The 24233-nt window shown below is 33.5% G+C and overlaps 2 protein-coding genes across 4 annotated transcripts; both read left to right on the top strand.

Annotated features, from left to right (window-relative positions):
- Positions 1–8078: 8078 nt before the first annotated feature.
- LOC128182075 (tripartite motif-containing protein 2-like) lies at positions 8079–9005 on the top strand. Its single transcript, XM_052850693.1, has one exon. It carries the CDS (start codon positions 8079–8081, stop codon positions 9003–9005), a length of 927 nt encoding a protein of 308 aa, XP_052706653.1.
- Positions 9006–12844: 3839 nt separating this feature from the next.
- On the top strand, positions 12845–24056 carry LOC128181267 (transient receptor potential cation channel subfamily M member-like 2). Of its 3 annotated transcripts, none has more exons than XM_052849605.1 (9): positions 12845–12989; positions 18434–18738; positions 19043–19152; positions 19398–19501; positions 19724–19893; positions 20282–20455; positions 20862–21056; positions 22637–22811; positions 23073–24056. In XM_052849605.1, the coding sequence occupies exons 2-9, from the start codon at positions 18475–18477 to the stop codon at positions 23240–23242; spliced, it is 1362 nt and encodes a 453-aa protein (XP_052705565.1). In that variant the 5' UTR covers positions 12845–12989; positions 18434–18474; the 3' UTR covers positions 23243–24056. The 3 variants fall into 3 exon arrangements, with proteins under 3 accessions (XP_052705565.1, XP_052705567.1, XP_052705566.1); XM_052849607.1 differs by having other exon boundaries at positions 12853–12944; XM_052849606.1 differs by having other exon boundaries at positions 12853–12989; positions 18437–18738.
- The last annotated feature ends 177 nt before the right edge of the window (positions 24057–24233 follow it).

The following is a 24233-nucleotide window of genomic DNA, read 5'->3' as shown; positions in this document are numbered from 1 at the left end:
ATAAATATCTTGGGACAGACTATAAGATGAAACCATTCTGACTGAACTTGGTTTACAACAATAGAGCTTGCAATGTTTTTGGTGACAATTGTTAATCAACATCCATGTTTTGCCAGTAGCACCAATATCAAATGCCTTGCCTCCAGACTATATATACCAAAAGCTTTGCTACAATCTAAAAAGCTTATATACATATACATTGCTGCCGTGCTCCATATTGTTGTAAATTGTTTCTTGCAAGTTAAACGAGTCAGTAAGGCGAACGATTTTGAAACCATTGCCGTTGTTCGTTGGGGAATTGTTGATTTGATATCAGAATTTCAAATATGAGGGACAAAATAATTTTTTATAAAATTTTAATTAGACTAGACAGTAAGACAACTGGTCTAAAACTGTCATACTTGTATAAGGCGTATAAGGTAACAATCAAATGAATCAATCCTTGTTTCTATTGAAGAGGAATTTTACCATAGGACACTATTGAATTGTACATTTTCACGAGGAAGGTTACTATAGTGAATTCCCTCCGTGTATGATATGCTTGTTTATAACAGCGTCATGGCCGGGAGCCTTAAGGCGCTTTAGACTGATGATTACAGCGCTGAGTTTCGTTTTTGCGATACTTCCTCCAGGTAAGTCTTGGATATCACTTTCTTATATTTAGGATAAACGACGAATTTCAAGCTCTATTTCAGACTTTAAGTCTTGGTTAAATATGATTATATGACATACTTCTTTATGATAATGAAAAAACCCCCATCTATTGTGTGTTATTGACCTTTCATGGTAGTGTTATTTTTCACTTTCAAAAAGGTAGGTCAATGACATACTTTTTGAGTTACTGGCCATTGAATATTTTTTGAAAATTTAAGAAAAGTTCACACTATGATTGAGACTTTCTTAATTGTGAAAATAATAAAAATTGCTTAACAATTTAAAAAAATGAAATAGGTTTATGGATGGCAATGACAGTAAAAAGATACAAAGCATTATGTTTCATTCACAAATTCTATAAATATTTTAGTCCGAATTTTCCATAACAGTGTTTCAAATCCCTACTAATTTTTTATTCAGTTAAACAAAAAACTGAAATGATAATGCTTAAACATTTATAATATTAAACTAAGTATATTGACTTTACACTGCAGATATAAAATTTACATGAGGTCAATGATCAAATTTTTGAGATATGGCTTCTTTTATCCTGTTCAACAAGTTTCATATTATTCCTTAAACGAGTAACGAAAAAAAGTGAGAAAAAATGAAGTGCGACAGACGAACAGACAGACGGACGGACAAATGGACGCCGGACAAAAAGTGATCAGAAGAACTCACTTGAGCTTTCAGCTCAGGTGAGCTAAAAATGAAATGTTATGAAGCACTTCTGAAATTTTTCGAGGGATTCCCGATGTGAAAATTAGGCTTTATTCTAGAGATTGTCTTGGTAAATGCTTATGTGTCCAGGAATGCTGAAAATTAAATTACCATGTTTCATTCTGGAGGAAATTCAATACAGATACATGTACATCGTTTAGGAACTAAGCATTAACTACTGCTGTGAGAAAATCTGGCTATTTATATATGCGATGTTTACCCATTCGGAAGATGGTCAACTGCTGGAAAAGCCACAATTCCTTGTACAAGTTGCGAATCAATATGCTCTAAACGTCTGCTGCAACACGCTTATTAAGCTTCTTTTTTGACATTATGCATTGATACGAAATGTTCATGAACTACAAAAAATTAGTAGTTATTGTGCCTTATATTTGAGAATATTTTTACTCATCCTCATTAAGTAGCCATCAAGAATGAGACCACAAAAAAAATCACAGTGTTTAATGCTGTTATTAGTTCAAAAATGCATATCCAGACAAACAAAATTAATTTACTTTCTCATGACAGTGAATAATGACGTAAACTTCATTACAATTTGTACATACATGAATTTTTATGTACAACATGATTTTAAAATTATTTACAAGAAAAAAATTAAAGCCAATCAATAACCATAACATAAATGCGTTTTTATAAAACAACAGTTTTTACACTGCTTTACAGGAAATTTTTTGAAACAAATCTGGTTCCTGACTTGCGAAAAACAATTTAGGAGAGTTCACTTACAATACATTTTTAAGCTACCGTATACTTAGAATGTTTTCGTTCTCAGTTGTTATTTTCACATGCAATGGCATTTTGTTTGTCGATGCTCCTTCAACTTCGATTGCAGAACACCCCATGAAGTCCATCATAAGCTTCCTAGAAACATTGTATGATAGATAGATCTCTCCGTCGTCCTATACTACCAGCAAGTTGTCATCCTTCAAAGTGAAGACACCGATGTTTGTTATCAAGTCCTACTCTGTTGGGGTGTCAATAGCCTATGAAATCCAACAACAAACGATTGTTAAATGAAACATAATTTTAAAAATTCAGAAGTTTCATTAAAGGTTGAATTACTTTCGAGGAACATTTAGACTAGTCTATTCAATTTCTACGATTAATTTTAGCAAAGAAATGTATATTAACCTCTATTTGTGTTCGGCTTGTTGTTGACAATGATTTGTCATTGTTGTATGACTGTACAACAACATCGGTGATCCTGACATGTTGTCCCACAGAAACAGGTGTACATGATAGGTCTAGCCACAAAAAAAACTTTACATTTGGCCGACTTATCCTTCAGAACAAGGGCTTTAATTTTTACATCCCTTCCCCGTACTAGTACTTTTCTTGTCATTTCCTCCTGTAAAAAATTAATATATGTTAAAATGTAACAGTAAGTAAGTTTAGTTTAAAGCAGGTTATATCTACATGTATATTACATTTTACAGTGTCATTCATACAAAAACAAAATATACGGCAATTGAACAATTATGTACGAAAATTAATAAAATTGTTACTAACTGCAACCACCTGTCCTCTGGTAGACATCATGGTTTTCACATGTGATTTCTCCACATCGATAAGTGGAGACCCTGGGGATGTGGGTGGGACTGCCAATTCCAGTGCTGTCCTGTCATGTTCAGCTGACACGCTGACAGGACCAGTCTTACACACTCTTGACTTGCTAGTTATGGTGATGGAATTGTTTGGCTTGACAATTATGTTCATGAACATAATAGTACTCCCAACTTCCATGTTTCTTAGCTTTTCTAGATCGTAGACAGTGCACTTGATAACCATGGTGCTGTCAGTCACACCAACATACACACGTCTCTTTTCCTCGCGACTTTGGTTCACATCACTCCTTCTCAGCAGAAACTCTACAGACTTTAACAGTTACTGGTGGCACTTAGGGTCCATCTCTTTTCATTTTAAAAAGATTCTCCAATTTTGGCATCTGAAATCACAATTGTGAGAATTCCGAAATTTATTTAACACAAATATTCCAACAAGTTCAATAATAATAGCTACTGTATCCATGTTTACAGTACTGAAAGTAATCTAATTGCAGCTAAATTAATCTCAAAACCCTTTTTTCAATGCAGAATTATGTATACTGGCTTGTGTTTATAATAATACGATTCTTAAGTGCCAATCATCGAAATCTTTTTTTTTGTTAATATTTGTGTACGTTTGATCTAATTATCTGTAGTAGGTTTATCAATCAATTGTCTTAATTGGTACGTACCTCTCTTTCACATACTAGTGTTCAAAAATGCAACTTTAGCATTTTCTTTCTCAACAGCACCGGAAACGTTAATGTTTGCATCACAAAAATTAAAGAGGTAATTCAGGGACAATTTTTTCACCTCACTAAGAGCAATATGATGCATATGTTCAATTTTCTGATACCCTAGGTGAATGACAACACTAGAGAGTGTTCAACATTGAGCTTTATGAACAGTCCTAGCTGAGGCTAAATTAACGATACATTGCTTTGTGGTAATTTGGAAAGAATGATAAAAGTTAAACCGAAATTTCTTCGTAACCTCTAGAATTAATAGGTGTCCAGTGTTGTTGAATATCGTCTGTGTACAAGTGAAAATATTATTTTCTACATTTTTTGCCAATATCTGTATCATTAGACAAAACCGTGGGATGCAGGGTCTTCCGAGACTTTTTAAAACGTTTGAAATTTATAACATACATTTGTTTTTAGTGATCCGATCATGGACTTGCTGCGGCATTTGATAGACCATGATTTATATAGGCGTTATTTCCGGAAGACTAACTTCCATTTAATTCCAATATTAAGCGCTCTAATAATCAGAAAGAATTCTTGGCTGAGGAGCGGTGCGGATCAGGAACCCTTGGCTAGCGAAGATGGCAAAATATTTTTTCAATAGTTTGTTTAATTCTTGTGGCGATTGAGTCGGGCATTTTCTCTCTACGTGTTGAGGATAATTTTAAGTACTTCAAGTCCCTGACACAATTTTTCGTTCGTGAGGAGCGTTTGCATTATAGAAACCCTTGGCTAGCGAAGATGATATCTTGCATATACTGTCAATAGACATTTAGGAATCTCTCAACGTATACATTGTGCTGATTTAAAAAAAAAAGAAAGATGAAAATCTGTATTGTTATACAGTTAATCGTATAGAATTGCTCCTGAAATTACTTATTAGTTATGGTGCGTATATATCTTTTCACATATAATCATTGTGCATTGGTAGGCACTAATTCACTAAATATAAAATGATTCTACTAAGTAACGATTTCGTACTAATGTGATTTATTTCAAAATGTTAAGACACTCCCACCCCAAAACAAACACAAAATCACCCGACATGCACACAAATCACGATTCGACGACAGTTTAGATATTCTAATTTATGATTTCATCGTTATTTGCTAAGAATCTCATTCTTTCCTTAAACATGCAAAGAAATATCTTGAGACTATCCCAAGACTTGCCCTCAGATACGACTCTGAAAAATTCAAAAGCATAAATTATGGCTGCTGGTTTGTAGTTTCAAATAAAGGTATTACGCAACCCTACCTTACACTTTGTTTTTTTGTCCATTATTAATCGATACAACGACTTGCACGTGTTATTAATTTATTACAATCGAGTTGCCACCTGGAATTGCCAGATCAACTACGAATGTGCAACAGGTAATATATACATGTAAGGTTTCAATTAAATGTAAGTGTTATAATTGAATATATAACTTTAAGTTACTACCGAAAAATATGTATAAATACTAGTATATAACAGTTTCCTTTTCATCCTTTTATTGATATTCTTCTGCAATGATACTTTTAATTACTCACGTACTTACTGTCCCGTGACACCTTTGGCATATAGGGCGTAGCGAGGGTTCTCCATCCTTGTCTGTCACTAGCTAGCTTTTGGAGTGTGCCCTAGCTTCTCCTTTGTTCTTTCATTTCGGCTTCCACTGTCTACTGCCAAGTGACTTTGGGCCTTCCTCTCTTCTGTTTCCCTCTGGAGTCCAGAAGAGAGATGTCTTTATAATGCCATCCGAGACTAAGTACATGGCCAAGCCAATTCCAACGTCTTCTGAAGATGATTGTGGCCATCTCCTCTTGCTGGCACCTGTCGAGAAGGTCCTAATTTGAGATGGTATTGGACATTAATAGCCTTAAGATCCTTCTCAGGGACTTTGGAAAGTTGACAGTTTGCATAGATCCCTCTCTGTCATTCTCCAGCACTCTGATCCGTACAAAAGGATAGGTAGAAAGCAGCTTTGTATAGTTTTAGTTTTGTTCTAGTAGTGCACTGACTAGATCTTCAAACAGTTTGTAGGTTGTTAAATGCTGCTCTTGTCTTGGATAGTCTCTGTTCGATATCAGTCTCCTCTCCACCATCTGTTGTTACTTTGCTACCCAAGTACGTAAAGGTGCTGGTATGTGGGAGGATGTGATCTTCCACTTTGACAGCTGTTGGGTTGTTAACATTTAGGGTCATGACCTCTGCTTTTTTGGTGCTTATCTTTAGCCCAATGCTTCCTGCGTACTTGTGGAGTCTGTTGATCTTGTCTTGAATGTGCTGGTCGGAGTGGAAGAATACGGCTATGTCATTGGCAAAGTCCAGGTCTTCAACTGTCGTGAATGTGCCCCATTTGATGCCTCTTGGGATGTCAGATGTTGTATTCTTCACGATCCAGTCAATGGCTAAATGTATGATAAAGAGTGTTGGTGACGTTACACAGCCTTGACGGAGTCCTGTTTTAACATCAAACTCGATGCTGATGTTTCCAACTCTGCATCTAAAGTTGACATAAAAACGCTTGATGATATCTATCAGATGTTGTGGGACGTCATATGATCGCACAATTTTTCAGAGAGTGTCCCTATGAATGCTATCGAAGGCTTTTTCAAATTATTAAAATCAATATTTAATTGTCGTTGCCATTCTGTACACTGTTCTATGATGTTTCTTAGTGTAAATATTTGATCAATACATTCTCGCCATGGTCTGAATCCAGCTTGTTCTTTACGCAGTTTGACATCCACAGCTATGGATATTCTTCTTCTGATGATTTTGGCCATGATCTTTCTAGGGATGGAAAGCAGTGCTATTCCTCGCCAATTGTTGCAGTCATTCAGGTTGCCTTTTTTTGTATTTTAATGATGACTCCATGATTCCATTCATTTGGTATGGGTTTTTTTTCCAAGATGTCTTGAAAGATTGGCTGTAAAATTGTGGCTGTAAGTAGAGGATCTGTTTTGAATAATTCTGCATTTTAGTTGTCATATCCAGAGCTTTTCCATTTTTTAGGGATTGTATTGGAGAGACAATTTGGAATTTGTGGCGATTAAATGTTGATGTATAGGTCAGTTGCTGGATCACTGATATCAGGTTCATGAGTTGGTGGTGGCCTGTTCAGTATTTCCTCAAAATGCTCGGTCCATGCAACTGTCTTCCATCTCTTTCTCTCTTGACAGCAACTTTCTCTTTTTTGTCTTTGACAGGTAGGTTTGGAGATGGTCTATTCTTGCCACTCACTGCTTTTGTTATTTCGTAAAGTTTTCCCTGCTCTCCTGTATTGGCTGCCTCTTCTGCTTTTGTTGCAAGGGCATCTATGTGTGCTCTTATCTGTGCGCAGAGCCTTCTACACTGTGTAACAGGTAATATATTAGGTTACGATTAAATGTAAATGTTACTGTATTTTAATTTTTATGTATGATCCCCAGGATGAATATGTTGTCGCTGATTGTAAACCTGGTATAAATACTATATAGTAGTTTCCTTTTTATCTTCTTATTGATATTCTTCTAAAATGGATTTTTAAAATAGTTTTGTATAGTTTTGTTTATATATGTGCTACCAATAAAAGGCAAATAGGTGGTATGTGTAAAAAAAATAATCAAATTGATTATTCTGTTTGCAGCAATTTCACAAATAACAAAGGCGCATAACAATGGATACCGATTTTTGTCTTCAGGATGTTATACGGTGTTAAAAATGTGAGGCACCTACCCCTCTTATGTATTGTGACATTTGTCGCATTGGTTTATGCAAGGCTTGTGTTGCGGAACATCTCTCAGATGAATCGAAGGAGCACCGTGTGGTTTTGTTCAAAAGGCGTGAATCAATTGCTAATTATCCGAGTTGCAACGAACACCCTACAAAGAATTGCGAACTTTTCTGTGAACAATGTGACGTTCCTATTTGTGTGCATTGTGTTGCATCACAGGTGCACAAAGGTCATGATTTTCTACAACATATTGAAACTAATATGAGGAAAGTAAAAGTCATACAGAAAGATTTACGAGAGTTGGAAAAAATGATTTATCCGAAATATCAAGAGATTGCAGCTGACATTCAGTTTCAGAAAACTGAACTCTATAACAACGCTCAAAGCTTGACAACTGACATAGAAAAACTGGGACAAGATTGGCACAGAAAAATAGAAAACCTTACTAAAAAACTGAAATCTGATATCGATGAAATGTTCTGTAAAGATTTCTTAGTTTTGGATAAACAGGAAAATGAAATCTCGAGGAGTATTTCTGAAATCTTTCAGAGAATTCTTGTTTTAAAAAAGATGCTGTATTCCGCCGATTCAGCCCTAATTGATGCTTATGTATCCAGAAATTCTAAATTTAGAAAACTGCCACTAATAAAGATCACGAAATCGTTGCCATGCTTTTCTGCAAAAGAAATAGATATGGAGGAACTTGCTAATCGTTTTGGAACTCTGTCCGCATCATCTACTGTGGTGGAAGAATATGGATATGTCGTGTTGAACCATTCAGAAAAGAGTCCAATGGCGATGCTTGAAGAGCCAGAAGTTGCCGCAAAAATTGATACTGGGTTTGGGAATGGATTGCATAACGTAGTTGCTAAGAACGATGAGGAGATCTGGACTAGTGGTTGGGACAAGATCTTAAAACTATACAACCTTAATGGGGAACTGATAAAGTCTGTTCAAACAAAGTCTGGAAACGCGCCTCAAGATATGACAATCACCGGCAATGATGATCTAGTTTACACTGATGACAAAGATGGAACTGTGAACATTTTGAAAAACACAAATATTGAAGAGATGATTTGGCTACCGGGGTGGAAACCTCAAGGTATATGCTCTGCATTCTCCGACCACCTCCTCGTTATGATGGTCAATGATGATTTTGATCAAACAAAAGTTGTACGTTACTTTGGCTTCACAGAGACACAAACTATTCAATTTGATGACAAGGGTCGAGCTCTCTATTCATCAAGTAGACTCACCCATCCAAAGTACATTACCGAGAATGGAAACCGGGATATCTGTGTGTCTGATTGTTGGGCTGGTGCCGTAGTTGTGGTCAGTGAGGGTGGGGCACTACGCTTTAGATACACGGGTGATCCTTCTACCTCTAAGGGGCCGTTCGATCCACACGGGATCGCAGCAGACAGCCAGAACCGGATTTTGATATCAGACCCCACCAGTAACCGCATCCATATCCTAGATCAGGATGGACAGTTCTTACGTTACATCGAAAACTGCAATTTGCGATCTCCAAGGGGAATATGTGTCAACACCAAAGATGAACTCTTTGTGGCAGAGTCTGGAGATGATGGCACAGTCAAGAAAATAAAATATACCAATTGAAAAAAAATGTATACTAGAAGGTGCGCTGAAGTTTTATTTTTGACATTATATTGTTGCATTAAATACGTAAAAAAAATAGTTGGAGATAATGAATAATAGTAACATAATCATGCTTTTTAAGAATATTTTGATCGATGTTAACAAGCCGTCGTCAGCTAGAACCAGTGCGTGGAATGTGTTCTATTCGTTCAGTGTATCTTACATGGCCATCAAATAGTCAATTTAGACAAGCTTGTTATGGACTTACTGTAGCATTTGATAAACCTGGTGTAATATGGAGGCTATAAGACTAGCTCGATTAGAATTCTAAAAAATTATAATGTTTGTCGCTCTTATGTTGGGAACTTGATGAACACACGGAGAGGAAAATACAGAGGTCAAACTGACCTTACATGTTTTGAAATAACTGATGAGTAAATAAATGTTCAACACTTTACGCGTAGATTCCATCGTCGCATTAACGGTTGGCAAGTGTCTGGCTACGAAACGACAATGTATACACTTACATGTACCTCTACATGCTGAAACTTTCGAAATGTTTCTGAACAATAATTAGGGTCTGTATTGTAATAACAATTTAATCATGAAAATACGCGCAGTTCATTCATGATGCTTAATAAATAATTTTTGTACTTCAATGTGTGCCAATTAAATAATTTTCAACAAAATTCTTTTAAAAATCTTTTTTTTGAAAAAGGAGAGAGAAAGAATGCGATGCGAAATGAACCTGGATTATTCATTTCAGTTTGATTTATGCTAAGTGTCTGCATACTGTTGTATGCGTTTCCTCTTATCGAAAACAAATTAATTAATTGACTATATACCTTTATTTGCGGAGGAGGTAAACCCTTTAGTTTACAATCAATTTCCATTTATTTTAGCCTCGCCCTGTTCAAATGAAAACAAAGGCTTTAAAATATTCCAGTGCAGTTACGGTGTATATGCAATTAAGTACAACCTTTGTGGTTGGTATTTAGATCTGGAATATCTCCGTAAGTCGAGTATATCGTAGGTTTGTGAGTAGCGGAGCGGACTTGAGTTGGAGAGATGGATCCTGTAAGCGCCTGGTTTACACACTAAAACATCTTGACCCATACATATATCCTATAGTTATACAAGTATACATACATTTCTCTCATTTTGACTAAACATTGGGATTGGTTTTTCTCTTCTTGATTTTACACAACTAATGTCGTTTACCTCTTACATGAGTATACACGAGTAAATATGTGTAGTATCTGGATGGACTAGACATGCATCGGATGATGATACCAATAAAAGCATTTACATTTCACTCTTTTTAAAAAAAAATTATATCGGACCATATAGTGTTTTCATAAAATGCATGATTTCTTCGTAATAAATTCAGATGGTGTTGCAAACTATATATGTTGTTTTGTGTGACGCGATCTTTTTTGTTTCCATACATGTATGTTTCGTTTAGTTGTGTTTGGGTCTGATGACATAATTTTTCACTGTTTAACATCACTCGCGTGTACATATTTACTCAGTTTGTAAAACTTGTCTACTTGAAAATATATATATACACTGAAATACGGTGCATGACTGCGAAGCCAACGAATTTTGATAGTGGCACAAATGTCAAATGTAATCTTTAAAGGATGAAAGAGTTTATCTTTCATATTTCCCTTTCTTTCATTAATCAATCTAAACAATTGAAATCCCACTCATTTAGCACCTTCTATGTATATCGGGAATTCACGAATTTCATATTCCGAGTCTAATATTACAATCTCCAAGTACTTGACGTGGTTTCGTATAAGTATGAGCAAACATATTCAGTCGTAATTGATCTAAAAGTATTTAAAAATACTATATTTAAAAAAAAACATGAAAATTGATGAACAGTTCTGTACATCTTATTAGAAATTCACGGGTGCGTCGATTTACCCAAATGGACCCAAATGAACCCAAATGGCGACCCAAATGGACCCAAATGGCGACCCAAATGGCGATTAAAGTGGAAAACAATTATAATAAAATCCTTATTACTAATATTATTACTTGTTTTAGTCATTTCATGGGGTTGTTAGCCGTTATTAAGAAAAATAAAGACCCAAATGGCGACCCAAATGACGGAATAAAGCTATAATTGTAATAAGAAGTAGTCCGACATAGTGGCAGAGAGTAAAAATTGCCATTAGACCTAAGATTATATGCATGTTCAGTTGGAAAGTATGGCTGAATTAAGTCTAACAAGTACTGCGGTGCTAAACCATCGAGATTTAAGGGTTTCCCAGCCAAGTTCACTATATAGGGCTTGATCAGATAATATTGCATCTATATACAGCTTACTCCACTTATATTGAACTCGCTTATTTTGAAATTCTGCTTATTTTGAAATAGAAATAAATCCCCAGTTTTTACCTCTCATATTCTTTGCATTGATTTCACGGATATAATGAAATCGGTTATTTTGAATATATATATTATATTATAGTATATATATATATATATATATATATATATATATATATATATATATATATATATATATATATATATATATATATATATATATATATATATATATATATATATATATAAATATCCAAATCACAAAAGTATTTTCTCAGTGTCCGGTAAAAATATAATAAAAGAAAAAAAGCAACACTAACTGCAAAACATAAGCGCTTTCATTGTTAAAAATCTTCAGACGTTCAAACGTCTGAAGATTTTTAACAATGAAAGCGCTTATGTTTTGCAGTTAGTGTTGCTTTTTTTCTTTTAATATATATATATATATATATATATATATATATATATATATATATATATATATACATGTATATAGATATATATATATATATATATATATATATATATATATATATATATATATATATATATATATATATATATATATATATATATATATATATATACCTATATATATATATATATATATGTTTAACGCACAATTTTAACGGAGTCTTGTGTCTTGTGTGTAAAATAATAGTACCGGTACGTCTTTTCCCATGACTGAAGTTGTAGTTTCTTTAGTTTTTCAGAATCAAAAGCCTGACACCCTCCCCATACTACTGACGCATATTCCAAATGTGGTTGAATAAACGAAGTATACATAAGCGAAAGAATTTTACGATTATCTTTTTTTAACAAACCAATTTTGAAGAAATAGAGAATATATGTGCTCTATATATGTAAAATGTGCTTGATGTAGCTAAATATAACAATATTAGATAAATTAATTATTCATTAATAGTATCATAAAGCTTACAAAGTGAACCACCAGAAAATAACATGTAGATGATTGCAGTAATTTCTTTTTTTACATGCATTAATATCAAAACAAAATCATGTCAATGTCAGGTGAGCAGTTTAAATAGTTATCAGTTCAACACTTTATTTTATCTCTTTGGTTGTTATTTACAACATAGAGAAGATTACAAACATATACGCAATATATATACTTTATGCGTGAGTAGAAAAAAAAATAAACAATTATAATGGTTCTCTACAAAATATATATGAAGTATTAAAGTACAATTTTTTTTGGTAGATTCTGAATAACGGCTAACAACCTCATAAAACAAGTAATAAGATTAGCCTAAAAATGATTTTATTGTAATTTATATTTTTCTTGAATCGCCTTTTGAATCGCCATTTGGGTCGCCATTTGGGTTTTTATTTTTCTTGATAACGGCTAACAACCCCATAAAACAAGTAATAATATTAGTAATAAGGATTTTATTATACTTGTTTTCCACTTTAATCGCCATTTGGGTCGCCATTTGGGTCCATTTGGGTAAATCGACACACCGTAAATTCACATTCGTAAACAATGGCGCCATGGCAGCATCATAAACTTCCGGTTCGCGTACACGCACTGAAACATGGCGAAAGATAATTCTTTTGCAGAACCATAAAAAATCATCATTGACAATGTGATTGAATAAGGTATAGCAACGTTAAGTACACGTTAATTCTTTGTTAGCTGTGGTGGTAAGTGAATTGTAAATTATACCTTGTTATAGCCCTGCGTGCTTGAACTTCTATTCATATGTTCATCATGTTCATAATCCATTCATTGACAATGTTGACATTGCATTGTTGAGCAAAATGAATTAAAACCTTAATTTTTGTCGAAATTTGATTAAGTTAGAATGTATACTTTGAAATTTTAATGCAACGTTATTGGTCCAAACACAGGGGCTTGTGTAGAAAAAAAAACATCGTTAAAAAAGTGGGTACCTCGGAGGAAAAATAACAAGGGAGGACGCCATCTTGGATACCGCCTCACTTCATCAGCTAATTTCTCATTGAAATTGTTAAACTAGACATATGCGCCCATTCGTATTCCTTCGTAAATGATTTTTCTTTGAGATATAACCTTCACTTTAGTTCTTTTTTACACTAACATTGACAAACTTGATGATTTCTCGCGTAAACATTCAAAATCGACAACTCCCTGGCTTCTGCAAAAGCGAAAGTATGGCAAGTGAGATCTCTGTCATATGATTGGTTATGGAAAAAGCCAGGGAGTTGTCGATTCGGATGTTTACGCGAGAAAAAGATAAAATTTGTTGATGTAGACGTAAAAAGAATTAAACTGGAGGTGAGATCTTAAAGAAAAATCATTTATGAAGGAATACGAATGGGCGCATATGTCTAGTTTAACAATTTCAATGAGAAATTAGCTGATGAAGTGAGGCGGTATCCAAGATGGCGTCCTCCCTTGTTATTTTTCCTCCGAGGTACCCACTTTTATAACGATGTTTTATTATCTACACAAGCCCCTGTGGTCCAAATCAAACTCGTGTTAAAATTGATGACCCTTTCCCGACGTACACGCAGACAAAAGGGAATAATTTGCATCGATTAAAAACAATCAGATTTAAACAATTTAGCTACTCTTCTCACCAATTAAATGATTGCGCCCATGAGAAAAGGGTGCTTATGGCATTTTTTCCACATTTTAAGATTTTTACAAAATTGAATTAAACACATCTCAAAGTTGTCAAATCTAAAATTTTATGGCTATACGCTAATTCTAAGTAGAGTTTTTTCCCAATTAGAGTGATGCTATTTCATAAGGAAAATCACGACGTCGTGTTTCACATACGCAACGTCAAACGTTTTTTAAGTAAAGGTTATCAATCATTACTGTGAATTAGTCATTTAATAAACGTAAAATACAGCACTTTGTTATCAGAATCTTATCACATTGTTGCATATAATTATATTCTTGCATCTATGTTATCATTTATTTTAAAAACAAAGGTTTGTTTTTATTGTTTTTTTTTTAATCATAAATACCCCGGTAAAATGTTTCTACTGACAGCGTAGTTGTCTGCCACTGAAAAGCGATTTTTCAAAAAAAAGAAAAAAAGAAACGGCGGTTGTTTAGTTTCAGTTTCTTTTGGGATATCAACGAGAAACCATTAAGTGGAGTAATCTATGTGAACGTATTTCATGTACATAAACACTGTCGTTTCCATATAAACAATGAATAGCTAAAACAGATTAGTCGCTTTTGTTCTTTTTTAAATAAATAACATATACGATTTTCGTGACATTATTAAATATGTCATCTTTTAGACTTGAACTTTTAAAACAATATCAGAAGTCCCGTATCGTACAATTGTTTTAATCATGATCCATTGTACAAGTATACATGTAGTAGCATTGAACTATTCTTTTGAAGTTTTAGAAATTGTTTCAGAAGTAACTAGACTTTAACCTGTGCATTCACAGATAAACACAATTAAAAAAGTAGTTAATCGACCACTGCCGGGATCATGCCCTTTACACCACCCTTTCTGTTCAAAAGATTTTTCCATTCGACTTTATGTAGAATTTATGGAAAAGAGTGCCCTTTCCCTGGATCGGATGGTATTCACCCCCTTCCAATACTGATAAATTTCACATAATACAAAATGGTTTTGTGTGTATGTGGAATATTTTTACTTTCGATTCGATCACTTCTAGACACATTTTTTCAAACTACCGTGATTTTTTTCTACAACAGTTAAGCCCCCCCCCCCGTGCTTACACATTTCGGGCGTGCCCACACATGAAAATCAACATCCGGACACTTACTTTTCCACGGCAAATATGTAGGTTTAGTATTATAGAGAAAACATGCAGTTTGCAGAGATTGATTCCGTGTTTTGAATGTACACATGTATATTTCACCTTTAGTTTTAGATAACTCTCAACCGTTCATTACCCAAAACCCACAGCTTATGCATGCATTTAAATACACCGTCAGTGCGCTGTAATTAGTCTCTAAGTATCCTACATTCCAAAATCATTTGTAAATCTTACACAATTAAATCAGTAAAATAATTTTATGAATCCACTCCACCGACTAAAATAAATGTGAAAATAAAACTCAGGTTCGGACGGGATCGTGAAACTGTCTGAATTTTCAAGTTCTTCAGTAATGGTCAGAAGAAAATGTCCGTCATCAAGTTTTAAGATTTGTCTTGACGATTGCAAAGTTATTGATTTATTAATGCTAATTGAATTAAAAAATATGTCCCGATATAAAACATGAGGTAGGTTCAACGTTTGTAATATTAAACATTTTCGATCATGATTTATCGGTATTAAAGTAGAAAAGAGCGAGTCGTTAATTTTATATATGGTAGTAAAAATATGTTTTAATTATGATGTCTACATTTTTTCCAATAAATTATCACTAAATGCTCATGTTTGGAAAAATATTCCGAACTCTTGTTTCACCGTAGGTACCGGCAAGAAAACATTTCCCCCTTTTTTAAGCATACTGCGTGCGTCGTCGTAAAGAATCTTGGTTTTTTTAATTTTTATTTAGAAATCAGGTCAATGTATAATTACGTTGGAGTTAACCTATAATTATATAATAGGAGTCACGTCATGACTATTTTGTTGTTGTGGCTCTTCATTTAAATTTATAACTTGAAATAGGAAGTTTTAATTTTCAGAAAAGGATAAGAGTATGATTACATCATTTCTGAATCATTCGACTGTTTAACACCTTTTAAACATATACAACAATATTAAAAACAAAATCGACGTAATAAGGACAGAATTACAAGCAAAATTTAATATTAACATAGCAATTTTCAATAAAATTTTTTAGAAGAAATCGTCTGTTTAAAACGTCATTTTTAACAAAAAACACGGCCGATAGGAACATTAAGTGGTGTTTTGATTAAGTTGTACATTGAGTTAACTTCTTTGTTTTTATTTACATCCACCAAGTATGATTCCTTCTATTTCTGAAGAAAATTAATTGTAATTCAAATCTCTGTAGAAACTGACAGGACTGAAATCTACATTCGTTTATCGATTGGTCGAAACATTAATCGACTAGCTTTAGAAAAATCCTCGACTACACGAAAGATTCATGATGATTTTAGACTCAACCTCCCATTTAAGATGACGTAGCGGTTCCGTTTATTTAACGTATTGATGTACATTAACAATAATAAAGTTAATTTTACTTTTCCTTACGACCAATTCATTAATCTGTAAAAAGAAGGATGTAAATATAAACAATAAAATACTTTCATTAATGATTCATGTGGGTTATGACGGTAGCGATCATCACAGAATAAAATTACATAACCCGCTAGGGCGTGTTATGTTAATTTTTATTTATTTATTTATTTATTTATTGCAATGTTGCTATCTTCACATCGTGCATTACTTACCAGAGAAAGCATTTCATTGTTTGATTCGCGCTTATTACACACACCCATTTTTGCCGCTCCAATTCATTAAAAAACCAGGAGTAAATCATACTTGTAGCTCTATAGAAACGTACAGAGCTGAAATCCTCACGATCTACTTCTAGATATTAAATCAATCCGTCGAAAAAAAATCGTGGGCAAAGATACAAATAATATGAGGGGAAAATAAGATTTAGCGCCTTTTCAACAAATTCCCATAGGGACTTCTAAAGAAAATTGATAACATTGAAGACTACTGAAGGAACATTGAAGGAAATCGGGGTCGCTATTTTTTTTTTTTTGTTAAAGATAATTGATATACCAGTGAAACTTCATGCAGGAAATTTCATAAAAAAATATATAGGGTAGAGATAATTAGACCTGGTCTCGTTAAGAATTAAAACAATGAATTGAGTTTTTTATGGGCATATCAGATTCATTTTGTACATGTAAATGCAGCTTTCCTAACATTAGGATGTGCAAGGAAATACAAACACATGTTATCTAAACTTAGGACAAATTAAACAATACAAGTGTTTACCGGATCGGTGAGATGGGTGCAGAACTGCAGACTTTAATCTCTCTTATTTCTATATAGTTTTTTTTACTGTGATATTTTTCAGCTAGCTGGTTTAACAAGACATTTTTTCTACTTACTGCTTTTGTGTAATCTATCAGGAAGATATGTTTATTGTACATGCAGCATACATTAAAAAGTCGTACATCGTTAAAACTAGCTGCAGAACTGTAGCTCCCGGTCTGAAAAAATTCGGATGGACGACCTCCCAGGTCGTCCATCCGAATTTTTTTCAGACCGGGAGCTACAGTCCCGCAGCTACGTTAAAACAATACCGGCAACGGTACTTGCTGAATAAAGACGATACAAGTACATGTATTTGTTAGGTTCATTTTTTTTTGCTTTCTTAATCCACGCACTTTAAGCGTAGATTCCTATTTAAACACGATGAATTAATACCCGTGTCAAATCGCGAGAAGTGCATCTCGCGAATTTTACAATTTCGCTTTTATTTCTGGACATATGTATTAACCTACATTAAACGTGTACTATGATAAAAATTCGGCATTCGCGATTTTATGTTCTAGCGATTTGATGGAAAACTGCTGAATTGCGGAATTAATTGAGAACCTGCGTAAAATAAGGAATCAACAGTATGTGCATGGTCTGAATATTTGAAATAAGATTTTTTTAAATTAGATGTAATTGGTGTAAATATGTTAATATCAATGCGCTCTAAAAAAAAAAAAAAAAAAAAAAGGTGAAGCACCTAAAATTGATAAAATATTTCTATAATTCTTCTCCAAATCATAGCCAAGTTGGAGCATTAAGCTCAGATCGGGAAAAACAGAAATGCATGTAGTTAATCAAATTTGTGTTCAAATGAAGTATGATAAGTTTTGATTTATAATGATGTGAAAATTAGATTTAAAAAAAGGTATAAAAACTAAACGCGATGAAAATGACGCGTTATAAAATTTACGCTTTTCAGACGACGTTATGACGTAACGTCATATGTTTGTGACGTTATTTCTCTGTTTTGTAAAAAATGCCATAAGCACCCTTTTCTCATGGGCGCAATCAAATACATTAGGTTGATTCATATGTAAATAAAGAAAAAAAATACTGTCTTGATTTATTTAAGTTTTAAAAAAGTTATTTTCATCTGCTAACTTGTAAAAATTGTTTTTATTTTATTTTCATTTATTAAGTAGGCAAGTGTTATTGATCCGAAATTCAGACAATAAAAAAAATGGCAGGTGTTGGAATGGACACAAAGATATACCCCTCAGAGAAATATGACAGGGTTCGATTTTCTTCGGACCAAGGGGGAGCTGGTCCATCGGCCATGAATTTGAAAGAAAGAAAAATCCAACAGGATCGGTTTTATGAGGTGCAATCAGCTTTGACACTTGAGGAGGCGCGATACTCAGAAATGCGTAAAAAGATCCCTGGACTTGGTCGCATTCCTAACGATCGCATTAATACACAGAGCCAGGATTCGGAATTTCAGAAGGTTCGTGAGATAATGATGATACAGAATTTTGTTGTCTAACTAATATATGAATTGGAAGAAATTGATGAAATGAATATTATTTTGTAAACATATATTTTTATTATCAGTATTTCACAATTAAGTATTAGAATATTTTGAAGGACTTGAATACATTGTGCATCTATTTTAGTGCAGAAAATTGATAATATACAAGAACATGTATATTGCTTTAATTTTGTCAGAGAAGAGAATTTTAAATCATTTGTGCTTAAGAGGGGGTTAATTGCCTCTCAGTTAGCTGAATAATGTGTATTTACTTTTTTAGAGAAAACAAGAACATGTGGTATTTGTTAAACAAAATTTTCGACAAATTGAGTGTAGCAAGTTTGTGCCAGACCCTAAAAAGCTTGGAGTGAAGAAGATCAGGGACTTAAAGTAAGATTAACTTAAATGAAATAAATTTTTTATTGCTAATCTCACTGAAATAAAATTTGTGAATAAAACATGTAAAAGTTAAAATGAAAATCTTACTGCAAATATGATATGAATAACCTAATAACATGAATAACAGTCAAAATGAATGCATATTTAAATGTTTAAATTTGAAGAAAGAATAAAAATGAAACAATCTTTGTACTTTTAAATTCAATATTTTATACATTTATCTAATTTTCTGTCAGATGCCACTGTGGAGAAATTTTGACAGAGCATGCTGGACTTTCCAGTGCTCAACCAATGAACAATGTTCAAAGGGACATTGTGGAGGCATATCTTATTCCGGAGAGTAAGTTTCCCTATCATTTAAACATTTTGATGAAATGGGAAATAAAAATAAATATATTTACCAAACATTTTAAACACAAATTTTTACTCAGTCAGACAGGTATAATGAAATTTTTGTGAAATTTGTGAAGATTTGAAGAATAATTGTGAAAAGTGAAACTTTTATAACAAGACAATTCATTACGCTGAGATCTTTAAATTTCAAACTTTTCATCTGTTGCAGAGTTGAGAAGCCACATAAATCGGGAGACCCTCTTCAAAGCTCCTCCAGAAAATTTAGCCTCACTTTTACACTCAGTTCCCTGGAGTAAAGAGGATGCGTTCCGGGAAAACATCTGTACAACATTTGGCAAAATCAGTTTTGTGAACAATGACAACTCCAAACCTGCTAAGGTATACAGTCAGATTTGACTTTTGTCAATGCATGCATCTCTTAGAATTGACTTAATGAATGCTACTGTAATATATTAAGCTTGAAAAATCCATAGAGTAATCTTAAATTTTTTTTATATTAAGTCTGAATGTTAATGAAATTGATGTCACAATTGTTTCTATTTTCCGTCATTAGTATCATTGTCAATGACCCTTACGCAATAACATTAGGAAAAAAGAAAGTATTGAAAATGAATAAAGTACAGGTTCAGGTGAAGTTAAAAATGAGCCATTGTAGATTTCTATTTGATGTGTGCTCAGTTAAGGTTTTAGTACAAATTAAGCTAACATGGCATGTTTTTGCTACAGATTGTATTGTGAAGTTTTACTGATGAAAATGTTCTTTCAGTATGTGCGACTAAGTCACAATGACTCCGTAGACAGATGCTTGGAACGTATGGAAAAACACTGGAAAATAATGGAACCCAAACGTCCCAGCTTGTGTATATCTGTAATAGGAGGGGCAAAGAGCTTCAAGCTGGACAACAAGATGAGAGAAACGTTCAACACTGGTCTCATTAAGGTATATTGATTATTAGAACCTCGCTTTTGTTCTTCTAGTTCTGGTTCTTTGAACTACAACACATGCTGGAGAGCATAGTTTTATAGCCACTTTTTTTTTTTTTGGGGGGGGGGGGGGGGTTGAGGCTATGGGAGTGAGTCAAATTTTTCAACTTAAAAAAAGCAGTTTTAAAATGAACCTGTGTAGGTGACCTCATGTCAAATATTATCACCAACTGCTTAAGAGGTGATGAAATCAATCAATAGCAAATCAAATAAGGTTTACAGTAGGAATAAGTTCCTACCTTTCAATTGAACAATGTCAAAAAAAAGGTTAGTAAACCAAATTAGATTCTCATGGGTCTCAACAGCAGGTGCTTTGTATAATTGTCACTCCGTTTACAATGTTTAATAACTTTTCTCCTCAGGCGGCAAAGACAACAAATGCTTGGCTGATCACAACTGGGTCAAATGTCGGGGTGATGAAGGCGGTCGGGAATGCGGTCAGTGAGGGACAGTCCTTCTTGTGGGACGACGACCGCATCACCCACACTCTGCGTCTGATCGGTATAGGGCCCTGGGGATATGTCAAAGACAGGAAATACCTGGAGAGTGATGGAGATGTAAGTGCATTTAACATATTATGGTTCATTTAAAAAATATTTTGTAACTAACTCTGCACATTTGTATTGCTTAAGACACATCTTATAAATGCATTCTGTTAAACTTTAAGGTGGAATTTTTGTTTTAGATTTTCATAGATGCATAAATATCATGCAACTGTGAATGTAAGGGGTCAGTATATATTAATTAGGTTTTATAAGGGTTATTTCACCTTAGTCCAGCTATGTGGACTATTTTTTGATTGTCATTGTCTGTATGTAGTGAAGTGCTAAATAAGCTGACACAATATTCTGTATTTCTCATCAAGCTGTTTTATACTTTTTTATATACAATAATTTTAAAAGTTCTTTTCTAATCAGCTTATATACGAGGGTCAATCAAAAAATACGAAGACAATGCGGCTGTCTATCATATATTTTTCATGAAAGTCATACGAAACAAATTAATCTGTGCACCAACACTTATGTTACTGATATGCGAAGTTTTAGTCCATTTGATGAAACGGTATTTTTGTAACCCCTTTTTAAAAACAACATGTTTTGTCACCACGGCGCACGGTAACGTTCAAAACATGACGTCAAAATTAAACACGCACAGTTTATAGATATACCCCATCAATATATCACGCTTAGTCTCTTGTGCCTCTCTTCTTACAATTTAAAATGGCACTGAACCACTTAACATCTTATTTGCACACATTTTCTCGAGAATCATAAGTTAGTTCTTCAAAGTTTTCATTTTCTAACCGTGTATCTCTTAGTTTACAATAAGGATAACCCTGAACGTCGGTTGACGTTACTTCTTTTATGACCAAATATTTACATATAGTCTACTCTCTTTCGGACTGTTTTGTATTCAAACAACAATGACCACCATCCCCACAAAATTTATTACAGTTAAACACAAACTTGCAAATATTTGTTGACTTATTTTTTGCACCATTGAGCATTTTCACAGCTTGTATCGGCTTTTCCCTGAGTTAAATCCATTTTATTTGTACTTCTCGTTGCGCCGTGACATCAGGCGACGTCGATGTTTTTAGTCAATTCTAAAGAGGACTATCTGACTTAAGTAACTAATATCTGTTCGACAAAACAATATATCCCGTCATTATTTGGTACAGAGAATACCATGATTATACTAAATTTGAAGTTTCAATATAATTTGGTTTTAAGCCAAATTTATTGAGATAATACTTTCAACATTATATGGTTTATTGTTGACATAACACAAATTTTGACCGTGCGCCGTGACCTCATTTTTGCAGGATTAAATTCTAAATAATTCTTAAAAATAAAGAAATTTATTAACTTTTTTTCTTGCAAATTGTCTGAAACTATTGCTAAATTAAGTCTACCAAATTAAGTAATTATATGACGTTAAATAACATAGCTATGACAAAAGTCTTCGTATTTTTTGATTGACCCTCGTATGAACATGAATAGTCAATATGGGAAACAGAGGTCTTTAAGAAACATGTGTATATAACCATTACTAGACTTTGTCTATTTGTTCAAACCATAATAATCACTCGGATACATTCCAAGGATTCACCATCTGCAATTATTTTTAAATTTAGGGCTGCTTTCCAGTTCATTTCAATACCAGCAACGTTATTCAACATGGTAAGCCTGTGCCCTTAAATCCGAATCACACACACTTTGTGTTTGTCGACGATGGATACAGGAACAATTATAAAGGAGCGTCTGAGTTTCGGGCATCATTTGAGCAGAAAGTCTCCAAACCTACAGAGGGTAGGAAAAGAATTTTGTTATAAATTTTTCCTTGTTTTAATTTTATTAAAATCATTTTATATGTTTTTCCTCATTTTAGTATTTTGACTATTTTGTTCCATATGAACAAATTAAAAATCAAAGAAAGCCTTAAAAATTTATGTGTTAGAGGTATACTTTTATATTCTTACAACTAATACTAAAATTCAAGGTGATTGTGATTAAAATTTCCCAGCGTGTAATTTTCTCGATGTTGTACTAAGTTTTGTGTTATATTCTTAGCTGGTGGGTTAGGGATACCGGTTGTGTTGGTGATCTTAGAGGGCGGGACTGACGCTATCAGTGACGCCATGGTGTCTCTCAATCACCATATTCCCGTTGTCGTCTGTTCAGGAACGGGCCGGGCAGCAGAAATCCTGGCCTATGCTTATTCTCACACACGCAGCAAGTAAGAGTTATTGCCCTTGATGGTACTTAAATCTTAGACAATCTTGTAGCTGCTCTAATTTTGATCCTGTGTGATATACTTTATTTTGAGAATGACTAAGATAACGTGACATTTTAGTCTTGATTCAAATAATGAATTTTTTAAAAATTAACTAATGGTATACAAATCCCAGAATTCAAAATACATGTTCATGTGTAGCTGATAAATGTTTTAGATATACCTGTACTTATATATAGTTCATTATATACAAAATGTACATATGTTTTCAATATAACTGCAAATCAGAAATACCTATAAGTACTTAGGTTTAGTGAATTTTTTCTCAAATCTCGAATAAATGCAATATACATGTACATGTATTATCTTAATTGCTCTTGCCAATAAAATTTTGTATCTTTATATTGTGATAAACTTGTTATATGGCCAATCCAATTTTGTGTTGCAATAGAAATAAAAAAAAATTGATTTCAGTATTATTCATAATGATCTAACATATACCATCTCTGATGTCTGACTTTCTGTATATACTTAGAAATCATGATTCTAAAACTCCCAGAAATCGGTAACTACAGCTTAGAATTTCTTCTTGCAGTGCTAGAGTGTGCATTTACTTGTACCATCTGCCAATCATAATTTCATGTATTACATCCAGCTTGGAGTGTCAGTTTTTAATGTTAAACAACTGAGGCTGTTTGCTCTTTAATCCAACTTTTCTGTCACATACACTGAAAGCCTGCTTGAAAATATAATTAAAACATTTTGTTGCTCGATCTTGACATATCTTGGTAAGATCAATTGATGTGAGAATGAAATCCACATGATTGTACACACTTCGATGATAATTTTTTTTATACAGATGACGATGATGATGAAATATCTGAGATTCACTGTGTTGTGTTATGCATGATCAATATGTGCATTTATTGATATCCAAATTCTTTACATTTTTAAAAGTCAAGACATGTTTTATATAATTTCAATCAAATGAATGTTCA

This window comes from Crassostrea angulata, chromosome 4, assembly GCF_025612915.1.
Source record: "Crassostrea angulata isolate pt1a10 chromosome 4, ASM2561291v2, whole genome shotgun sequence".
In the NCBI taxonomy this organism is placed as follows: Eukaryota; Metazoa; Mollusca; class Bivalvia; order Ostreida; family Ostreidae; genus Magallana; species Magallana angulata.
This window is presented reverse-complemented; position numbering and strand designations above follow the sequence as displayed.

Excerpts from the sequence above, each read along its gene's own strand:
- LOC128182075 (XM_052850693.1), top strand. The coding sequence starts at position 8,079 with ATGGAGGAACTTGCTAATCGTTTTGGAACTCTGTCCGCATCATCTACT.
- LOC128181267 (XM_052849605.1), top strand. The coding sequence starts at position 18,475 with ATGGCAGGTGTTGGAATGGACACAAAGATATACCCCTCAGAGAAATAT. Across the intron at positions 18,739-19,042 it reads AGGATTCGGAATTTCAGAAG|AGAAAACAAGAACATGTGGT; the intron begins GTTCGTGAGATA and ends TTACTTTTTTAG. Across the intron at positions 19,153-19,397 it reads AAGAAGATCAGGGACTTAAA|ATGCCACTGTGGAGAAATTT; the intron begins GTAAGATTAACT and ends ATTTTCTGTCAG.